Source organism: Geospiza fortis, unplaced genomic scaffold (assembly GCF_000277835.1).
Source record: "Geospiza fortis unplaced genomic scaffold, GeoFor_1.0 scaffold29, whole genome shotgun sequence".
NCBI lineage: Eukaryota > Metazoa > Chordata > Aves > Passeriformes > Thraupidae > Geospiza > Geospiza fortis.
In genome coordinates this window covers 4751046-4762013 of record NW_005054349.1, presented here as the reverse complement: position 1 = coordinate 4762013, position 10968 = coordinate 4751046, and the positions used below count along the sequence as shown (strand labels likewise).

Here is a 10968-nt window from a genome sequence, read left to right as displayed (position 1 = left end):
GGCCACTCAGCGACCGAGGCAGGCCCGTTCCGCCTTCCTATTGGCTGTGCAGCTGTCAGTCAGCACTAAACCCCGCCTCTCTTCTACTTAAGCCGCGCCGGGGGCGGTGGGGTTGTGTGTGAGGGGCTCCTCTGACGGTGGGAGCCGTGTTGGAGTGAAATTCCTTTGGAATGAGAAATAAAGGGCCCGCAGCCGCTGTGCTTAGGAGAAAAACCACAACATACAACACGATTTCTGACATAAAACCTTTCTTTCCAGTCAATATCTGTGTCATGTTTATGTGCATGCAAAGTGCCCAGCCTGTGCTGAAAGAAGGGAGTTCGTTTACATGCAGCCGTAGTTCATATGATATCATTCAGCGTGGTAGCATTTGTTTTCTCCATATATGAATGTTATTATAAAAGCAATTTTTTATTATTTTTCAAAAGATACTCGGCTCTAAATCTGACATTGTTGCCTTGCTGTTTGTCCTAACTGCAATCTGTGCTCAGCTTCTGAGCTAACTTTGGTTCCATCTCATTCTGACTTTATTTTTGTAAACAAAAGGGAATTTCTTTTTGGTGGGATCGAATTGAGAGAATACATTGATTTCCTTGGATATTGATGCATTTACCACGTGAATCCCAGACTGATTTGGGTTGGAAGGGATGGTAAAGCTCATCTCATTCCACCCCACCATGGGCAGGGACACATTCCATAGGTCAGGTTGCTGGGTATGAAATGGAAGTTGATTTGCTTTTAATCACTCCACGCAAATTACCTGACTTGATTTCTTCCTCTCTCTCTCTCTGCTACTTTTGTGTCTTGTTGAAACAGCTGCACAAAAATTCCAGCTGCAGCTGGCACTAATTGCAAGCTTAAAACTTCTTGGAATTTGATCCAGCCTGGTTCCTGCCCCCAAAGGCTGCGGGCAGTGGCTCTGCTGGAGTCCCAGCCACACCTTCTGTGCAGAAATTGCTCATGTAACATGATTAAAAATCAGATAATTTTGAACAGCTTTTAAATATTAAATGAGTTTTATATCGATTTGGTGGGAGTAAAAATAGCTTTCATTTTGCCTCCATAAAAACCTGAAGTTTTTAATGAGATACAGGAGAAAAGGAGGGAAGAGAGATAACTTTACAGACTTCATTGAACCTGTATGGCCAGAATTACTCCAAACCTAATTTCTAAGGCACAACATGATTTCCCACTGACAGGGGGCAGGGTTAGATTGGATATTAGGAAGAAATTCTTCCCTGTGAGGGTGGGAGGCCCTGGCACAGGCTGCCCAGGGAAGCTGTGGCTGCCCCATCCCTGGAAGTGTCCAAGGCCAGGTTGGACAGGGCTTGGAGCAACCTGCCCATGTCATGGATGATGATTTGTGTCTTGCCCCTGTCATGAAACAGTGTGTTTTTAGAATCTTTTGTCTTGTACTTAGATGAGATTCAGCTTCTGCTTCATTGGGGGTTTTTAAATTCTGAGAAAAAGGAAATTTAGAAAAGTCACCAACAGAAAACTCTTCAGCCTGTCTGTGGGCTGGGTCCTGTGCTGAGGGGAGGGCTCTGCGCCTGAGCTTGGCTTCAGCTTGAAGGGGACACCTAAAACCACCATGGGAGCACCTGGGACGTGCCAGAGGTAATTTTTTAACCCCTAAAGAGTGGGTTTGGTCAAGGAGCAACACAATTGTGCAGAACTGTCCCTTGGCTGCTGCCTTCAGGTTGGCACATTGTCCTGTTTGCCAGTAACAGACACAGGGTATTTCATCAAAATCCGGGTGAAAGGAAGTTACCAACTTCCTCCCCATCAGTGGCACATCACCAGACTCTAAATTTAGCTGCTGTTTCCAAAGGGGAAGTGGTGCAAGTCCACAAGTCAGCTGAGCAGCACCGAGCTCCTGCCAGTGGAAGTGTTGGTGGAATTCGGTTCCGATTTCAGCCCTGACTCTGCTCCTTCCCCACGCCCCATTCTGGCCCTCAGCAGCTCCTCAGCATCACAGCGTGGTCAGAAACATCTCAATTCATTTTCAAACATCCTCTTTTAGACGTAGCCCTCTCTTTGTGTTCAAAAACCACGCCCTCTCCCAGCGGGATCACTTCTGTTTTATGAGTTCAAAATGCTGGGGAGTTGCATCATGAGCACATCAGGCTTCTTCTGCACAGGCAGCAGTGAGGAAAGGCTGGGGAACCATCTGCCCCCTCCCAGCAGCTCTGGCAGGACAGCTCTGGGCTCGGGGAAATCCGCCTCGGACCTGGCTGGGCTTGGTGAGTTGGGCTTTTTGTGCCTTTTTCTTTTCCTTATGCTTTGTTCCACAGCAGAGGAACCACTTATTTCATTTGGAGGAGAGTGGTTTTTCTAAGATTACCAAGTTTTAGCTCTTCATGAGCACTTTGAAAGCAATAAATCAAAATTTATCAGCAGGTGAGGAGCCGGGGTACCCTGAGGTCCTACAGACCGGGGTAGGGACCTGGTTACCCATGTCCTGCAAGGCACAGTGCATTCCAAATTCCATGGATCTTTAGCAAGATTTAGACTGCCAATTCTTCTTTCTTTGGAAATTGGTTTATCAAGTTCCCATAAGTGCTTAAGAAGGTGCTGCCCTGTTTTATGCATATGTAAATGACTCTGTAGATAACCAGGTCTGCTGCCTTTCTTGCGTCCTTTGGCCTGAAATTCCAGTGTTCCTTTCAGCTTCTGTGTCATAAAAATAAAGAACCCTACAAAAATAAAAAAACAAACAGTTGTGCTGTGCCAGTGTGTAAATTTTAGGGGAAAGTTGAAAATTTCCATGTCTCAAATAACTGAAGTTTTAGCATATCTCCTAGAAGGAGTACTGGGATTGAAAAGTGACCTAGCGTAGAGAGGAATTTCAAATATACCAGGACATAGGGGCATGGTGAAAAGTGTTGAGCCACAAGCATCCTTTGGGTCTGTGGATACTTCAATTATGCAGGGATTTAAAGGATATTTGAAGAACTGAATGATTTCTTATGTTCATGTTTCCCATTCTTCTAGAAGAGCAGTGGTTCAGGTCAGATTCTTAATGTGAAGATTCCCATTGATTTTAACAGTAGGCAAATTGGAAAGGGATGATAAGGAATCATTAAGTGTAGTAAATTATTTTGAGACACTTATCTTTTCACTATTATCACTATTGAGGAAGGCAGATCAACTACTTATATCTTTTAAGTTCAGCATTAAGAGGGACTCTAAACACATTTGATCTGCATTTTGAATACAGTTTTATTCTATTTGCAGAACTCTCTTTTGAAGCTCCTTGGCACCTCACAGAAGTGCTCAAGTCAGAAATGCCTCTAAATATGAACATAGTCTTTATTTCCTTTCTATGTCACCTCTTTAGCTCTTGGAAATGGTTGTCTTGTAATGGAAAACATTGATTAATTACTGATGGTATTGATACAGACAAGTAAAATGATTCTGCTGATTTTTACAGCTTACAAAGTACAATCTGTCTGAAGTAGCCACGATGAGGAAGAGACCTGGGAGCAGAAGGGATGTTACAGATGAAGCAGCTGATTAAAGCCCTTCCTGTACCTTCAGAATGATTTTTGTGGACATGGTAAAGAGGAAAAGCATGCAGTTTGATGTTTGCTAAAAATAAATGCTTGAGAGGGAAAGAAAAACCACTGTCTTTGTGAGAAGTGCACTGTTCATTAGTAAAAATAACAATAATAATAATATAATTATTCTATAATAGTTGTTGAATAATAGTTGTTGCTGTTGTACTGTGCCTGTCTTTCCATCCCAGGGCTCCATGGAACTCTGGTGATCCCTGCTGCTCACACTTGTCACCATGCTGGCAGAAGGCATCCTAACGAGGCTCATCTACAGAGAAAGCTGTCATCAAGATAAGCCTTGCAAATCTCCTGCATCCCAAAAGGCTAAAGAGGGAATCTGGAGACAGAAACTTGTAGACATCCCAAAAATTAAAGGCTTTGCTGATGGATGTGAGAAGCGGGAGGAGCTCTCTGCCAGAAGCAGCAAAGTGGAAGCCGGGAGCAGCCCCCGATGGGGATCCATAGAGAAGGAGCCTGCAAAGGATCAGGAAGTGCTGGTTAAAGGCACTGCAACCCCAGCTGTACATATCCCCAAGAGAGGAGGGAGCCTAGAGGAGGTGGATTTGTACAGATCCTGGCCATACAACAGCATTTACCAGAACTACCCTGACCTGCAGATCGGGGGGGACCGTGTGGGGGGCCCCACGTGTGACTCGGGCTGTGTCCTGGACCATGTGTGTGACGAGCTCCCTGATGGGCCTGTCCTGCTCTCCATAGACATTCCCCTGGGTCAGTCCCCTCTGTGTGAGCATCCCAAAAAGCCCACTGGGATGTCTCTGCCTGGAGATGAAGCTGGAGAAAGGAGCCTCCTGCTCAGTGAGGAGCCCCTGTCCAACTCCACGCTCAATAAGTACATGGAAGCCAAAGTGGCAGAGCTCTACAAACAGTTTTTTGAAGAAAGCTTGGCCAGGTGTGGTTCCATAACAAACCTCCTGACCTGCAGCTGGATAAGGAACAGCCTGGACCAGATAAGTGTTCAGATCTCCCAGGAGCAGAACATAGAAACCTCCAAAGCCAGAGGAGCCCTCTTGCACTCGTTGGCTTTGTTCAGCTCCCGCAACGCCCCCAACAGGAACAGCTCCGAGTTCAGCACCCCAAACCTCCAAATCTCCAACACAGGGGCTGCAAAACGGAGCTGCAGGATGGAATTCACATCCTGACTGAGCTGCTCAGCTCAGGAGAGGGATGGGATTCAGATATGAATGATTCACTCCAAGGATTAGGTTGGGAAATGGAAACATTTGCACACTACACTTCTTCTAATTAATATTTTAAGTCTTAAACCCCTTTGGTAGGAGGACGAGTAAAGGTCATTGTTTTCTGGTTTTAATGGAGAATTTGAAATTAATTTCTCTCCAAAATACTGGTTAATCATGTTTTTATAATATATATATAGAATTATAGAACTGCTGAAGTTGAAAATGACCACTAAGAACATCAAGTCCAACCATCAACCCAGCACCACTAAATCATGTCCTCAAGTGCCACATCCACAGATAAAAGCATTAATTTTCTGCAAAATCAGCAAGCAAAGATGACTGCAGCATTCCTGAAAAATAGTGCAAGATTCCTGCATCTTCATTTGGAAATTTAAATGCAGATTTTCATATGGAAATACTTCTGTTTAGCACTGAAACACATTTTCTCCCTTTGCTCTGGCTTCTCAGCAAATATTTCAGCTGGAAATTATTCATTATGTCACCACTGTAAAATGATAGATGAATTGGACTATTACCTGCTCTGCAGAAGTTTTTTGTTGGTGTTTTTGCTTGTGGTTGGGGTTTTTTTGTTTGCTTGTTTTAATCTTTATTTCTTGGGCATTTCTTAAAATCATCTGTGAACTCAAAGAAAATATCAGCAGGACTGAGAAAAAACTGCTCCTGAGGGAAAATTATCTGAGTGGGCAGTGAAAGAACTCTTTCTTTATTAAAATGACAGAGAAAGACAATTCCTGATAAGGAAACAAATTAATAAAATCAGACTCACACATCCAAGACGTGACTGGTCATTGCCTGATCCAAAATTCCCACTGACCTTGGTGCAAGGAGTATGAGCAGTACTGAATCTCATCCTTGCTTTCTAGGAGCATGAGAGGAAAAGGATGATTTGCTTCCCTATGCATTGCCCTAATTCCATGTGTGTCTCATTAATCTCCTTCTCAGCCTTCAAAATCAGGCCAGGAGTCCTTTGGAAGAGGCCAAATGACTTCATTAAATTTCAGAGGAGTGCAGGGTGGGCAGAGCTCTCCAGATTTCCTTGGTGGAGGTGCAGAGAACAATTTAACTGAGGCTGAGATGGGAAATATTCCAGAGGGCAGCAGCAGCAGCCAAAGGCTTTGCAATTACCCGCAGCAAGAAGTGCTCAGTGCCGTTTGTGCTGCCGTGCCCCAGCCCTTGCTTCCCCCTGGGATCTATTTATAGTTCAAGCCAAAGTCTGGAAAGGAGTTAATTGCACGAGGTTCTTCCTCAGGAAATGAGGAAGTCGGAGGTTAAACCTGAGCTCCAGGCTGGGGTGGTTTTCTGTCCTTCCCAGCGCTGAGGAATGCGTTGGAGGAGCCCTCTCTGCTCTGCTGCTCTCCCCAACCCAGGGATTAAAACCGATGGATCAGCAGCAGCTGCACTGGGACAATCCCTGATGGATCTGCTGCTCCATCCCTGGGACAGAAATGGAGTGACACAGGAGAAAACACATAAATAATGAGAGTTCAGCAAAACCTGAGGTTACTGGGAAGTTGTGTTCATCCCATCCCTTCTTAGGACTGGTTTCAGAGCTTGTTTTTAAATTAATTTTATTAAATATGTGGATAATTTTAGCTGGAATGAAAATAAAACCACATAACAGCAGTGTTTTGAGGAAAATAGGTAATTTAGACCACCCCAATGACCTGTGTTTTTACAGCACAAATTGAGGTGCAGGTAAATGCGCATGGTTAATGTAAAGCACATTGTATTTTGTTATTGATTTTATGTAGTTTTGTCCATGGAAAAATATTGTCCATGTGCTTTCCCCCCCAGCATTTGTTAAACTGGTTTAATCCACAGTATAAGTAACTTCTCACAATTAATTTCTCTGTGTAGGAAGAAAGATGTTGCTGCAGAATACATTTTAGGGGCAAAATCTGTTAATTTCTAAAAAGATGAGACAACTATTACTAACTTAAATACTATTTTAATTCAATTTTATTTTAATTGACATGTTGCAATCCATGACCTGCTTTGGATTTACTTGTATTTGGAAGACGCTAAGTCCCATTATGACTTTGAGTAAAACTCCATCAACTGCACTGGAGCTGTGCCCGTTTTCACTGGGAGGAAAAATGCCTCAGTGAACTCCAATTCCTTGGGGAAAATCCCTGAAAAGGTGCTTTTCCAGCCTGCTGAAGGGCAGCAGCTGGATTCCATTACAAAGGAAAGCAGTGCCATATTTTACAGGGCAGACATCCATGGCCAGATTCTGCCTGGAGCTGATTTTTATCCTCATGCCAGAAAATCTGATGTTGGAGGAGAAATACTGGCAGGGAATTTTTACCTTCCTATCCAGCTCTCATTCTGTGTTCCCACAGAGGAATGTTCACCAGGTCCTGGGACCCAGACCCTATAGAAAGCTGAACTCTTTCGTTAAATTTCCCCAATTAATCCTGCAGTCAGGATGTTCCCAGCCTGCCTCAGCTGTGGGAATTAAGCCCCTCTAGAAGGTGACTTCATCAGCCTGGAGGATAATTTGGATTTTTACACATTACCAATTTTTCTGAGATTTATTAAATAGTCAAATGGTGATATCTAGTGGTGGTTTCCTTTAGTACTTTCCAGGTCAGGATTTCCAGAGCTTTACAACCATTTTGCAATGAAATCTCAAAGTCTGTCTCTCTTGAGGGAGGATTATTTCTCATAAAAAGAATGCCCAGGTATGCAGAACAACAACTTCCATCAATTAATGTTCTATTCCAGGAAGAATCAAGAAGGACTTAAAACCTGCAAGGCCAAACCCTTCACTTTGGGACTAAAAATGCTGACTGACAGTCAGAAAAATGTCAAGCACCAAATATTTGTATTTTTCATTCATTTCTCTTTTAATCAGGAAAAAGCTGTTAAACAAGTGAAGCTAAATCTGAGCGGCTTATTTTTTCACCTGAAATGTAAAATATTAAACTACTTTTAGTGGGCTGAAATCTGCTTTTTAGCAGAATGTTCTTTCTTGCTCTCCACTAGTTTATACATGGTGTGGCAAAATTGATTTTTTCTCTCTGTTTTGTCCCTGTTTTAAATACAGATTTCAAAAATCCAGATATTTGATTATAATTACCCTAATTTTCTTTACCAGAATATCCTCACCACCTAATCCCTGCCTGCTTTTCCTTTGAGTTCATTTATTTGTGATAATCCCATAAATCTGTTGGGAATATAAATCACTTGTGAGGGTCAGTGGTGGTTTGGTAAATGAGTGCCCAGGTGCTAATGAACATTCCACTTCCACATCCACCATCCTGGGGGAAATAAAAGGGTTTAGTGTGGAGCTGTGAATCTCAGGAGACTGAAGACCTTCCCTTTTCCATCCTGTTCCATGTAGAGGTTGTGGATATTCCCTTTTGCTTGTGAGCTGTGCTCTTGGGAAGGCAAAAAATCTAGAGGAATATTTGATGTACTGGAGCAAAGTGGGAGGAGATTTGTGTGTGGAGCTGAGTTATTGAAACTTGTTGGGAATTCTGTGTGATCTGTGTCCATCAAGGCTTTGTTTTCCTCAGGATGTTTGTTTGGGGCTCTCTTTGGAGCAGAAAATCTGTTGCTATTTTTACAGCCTTTTAAACTACAATGCCTTGGGAACAATGTGGCATCTCACCACTTTTCCTGGGCCTTTCTTTGATGGTGCTTCTGAAAGAAAGGTGAGCAAGGAGCTGAGGAGCTTCCCCTGGAGAAGGGAAACTGCAGGACCCTGAGGAGCTGGGGCTAAAACCAGTTCCAGAGGAAGAGCTGGGACTTCCAGAGGTTTTCTGTGTCCCACCACTGCTGCTCCTCCTTGAGGGTAAGTGGGAACAGCATCTTTCCTAAATGTGGCTCCGGTTGGGTAAAGCTGAAATATGGGCTCTGAGCTCTGTGGAACTGGATGATTTTTGAGCTCCCTTCCAATCCAAACCAGTCTGCCCTCCCGTGATTTTTTTATCTTTCCTCCCTTTCTTCTCATGCTGGTGCAGGAAGGGTTTTCCTGCTTCTCACTCCTGTGTTGGGGCACAGAGGCTTTGCTTTCCTGGGCTCTGGTTTGCTATTTAGGGATCCTTGATCCTCCTCAAAAAAGTTTCTAATTTTGTGCAATAATACAATTTCCTAATCTGCTGTGGTGCTGTTTCTTGTTCTCATTCCCCATCTGCAGTGATTGCACACTTCTGCTTTCCATTGCCAAATTTCTAAGACCCACGGACCATTTATTCCCTTTTGTTGTAGCTCAACTGTACAAGGTTGATATTTCAATAATTAATAACTAATCTGAGAGGTACAAAAAGTTAATGAAGATGAGTGAGAGAAGGCCCAGACCTGCTGTCACTTTTTTTTTTTAATATATATTAAGCTGTGTTGGTTGTTTCAAATGAGTGAGATTTATGAATGTAACAGAATAGGGAACAGAACTGCAAACGAATTTCTTAAAAACCTTGCCTTGAAGTTTTATACTAGCAAATTTTGTTCCTCTTTCTTGGTAGTTGAGTTATAAAAACCCCTTTCCTAGAATAGAAAGCAAAAACGTTCATGTTGCCCACGTTAAATTTATACAAATCAGAGTGTGACATGCTGTGTGTGGATATTGGTGCTGGTGTTTGCACAGCTCTGCTCCAGCTCAGCCATCAAACAGCAAGGACAGGTCACTGATCACAGGCAAATGGCTTGGGGACAGTTTTATTGAATATTTTTATATAACAAAAACATCATTGGAAAGAACCACCTGCTTATGTTTATTCCACTAAGAGAAACAAAAGGCTGCATCCAGCAGGTAAAAATTTCAGGGAACGTTTGGATTTCTCCTGACAATGTGTGGGACCAGGCTGTGGTGTCCTGGGGGCAGCCAATAAATGGGAACTGATCTCCACCCTGAGGTGAAATCCATGAATTTAATATCCCAGATCTCATTAGTAAGGAGGCAGAATGTGCTTACAGCTCTGCTGAGGCATATTCTTTTAACTTGTTCCTTATCAATATTCCAGCTGCTCGATGTAACTCTGTTTGAATCCTCCTTAAACCCAGATTTTTGACTGGAATCACTGATGTTCTGTTGAACCTGAGCCTGCCTGGGCTCTGGGTGCCCACAAGGCTCCCCCCTGTCTGCAGCCCCAGGTTATTTCTCAGTGTCCCCGTGGCTTGTGATGTGATGACAGACCCCACGTGGTGGCTCGGGGTTTTCCAGGGTTTCCTCTTCTTGCTGCCCCCAATAGCTGTGGGTGGGATCCTTCCCAGAAGGGGAAGTGGGAGGAGTGGTTTGGGGGTTTATAGGGTAAGCGGAAAAAAAAAGTTTACTTCTAAAAAGGGCTAAAAAAACCAAACAAAAAAAGAGGTGGTAACACTAAAACATCTCCTGGGTGCTCCCCAATATCTGTCCCAGAGGAGCAGGAGTCTGAATTTTGGTCACTGATATCACATCCCACAATAACTCTGTTCTTCTCCCAGTCTTCCTCATTCCACCAGGAGCAAGGTGCCCATCAGCACAATTGTGGGGATTAAAATCCAACCTGGAGACTAAGAATGTAGGGAAGAGCCTTGCATTAGGGAAAAAATGAAAGCCTGTCCATAAACATCAGATCAAATGCTGTTCACATGAAAAAGTGGATCAATAATATCAATAGCCATTACCAGAGGAACAGCATGAATTCTGTTATCACAGAACTTTGGAAAAACGTTTTGTCTTTGGCTTTTGGCTTGTTTGTAGGTAATATATAATGAACTTGGTGGTCTTATAGGTCTTTTCCAGCCTTAATTATTTTATGAGGCAGCTTTCTTTGAAAAATGGAGCACATTTTAAAATTATCCTCCCTGTTGACCTTCCTCAAATTCTGTCCCAGCTCTGCTGGTTTTTTTTTTTATTCCATCATTAAATAAATATAGATTCTACACACAAAACCAGTTTCCAGGATGCTGTTGAACTGCAAGGCTATTTCCCCCTCCAAGATGCAAACATTTTGATTTTGGCTTAAGGAAAGTGTAGGTGAGCAGTAATCTTTTGCTTTTTTTTTTTTTTTTTTTGCAAGAATAGCAAAAGACAAAATGGATCATTTGGGGATGGAGGGGAATGGGAGCTTGGCAGAACTCCTTTCCCATGCTGCCAAATGGAACAAGTCCTCAAACCCTTAACTTTAACACCCAATATTTCAACAGAAAGAGGAAAATATGATGGCTTGGGACGTGAGCCCAGGCTCAGAGCTGCTTCCATTGCT

General features: G+C 43.1%; 1 protein-coding gene across 1 annotated transcript; it reads left to right on the top strand.

Annotated features, from left to right (window-relative positions):
• The first annotated feature begins 2120 nt into the window (after nucleotides 1-2120).
• LOC102035570 (protein CXorf21-like) lies at nucleotides 2121-5551 on the top strand. Its single transcript, XM_031058834.1, has 3 exons — nucleotides 2121-2243; nucleotides 3434-3559; nucleotides 3749-5551. The coding sequence occupies exon 3, from the start codon at nucleotides 3794-3796 to the stop codon at nucleotides 4715-4717; it is 924 nt and encodes a 307-aa protein (XP_030914694.1). The 5' UTR covers nucleotides 2121-2243; nucleotides 3434-3559; nucleotides 3749-3793; the 3' UTR covers nucleotides 4718-5551.
• Nucleotides 5552-10968: the final 5417 nt, after the last annotated feature.

Bases quoted from the DNA above. Each gene is read 5' to 3' on its own strand.
- LOC102035570 (XM_031058834.1), top strand. From the start codon at position 3,794: ATGCTGGCAGAAGGCATCCTAACGAGGCTCATCTACAGAGAAAGCTGT.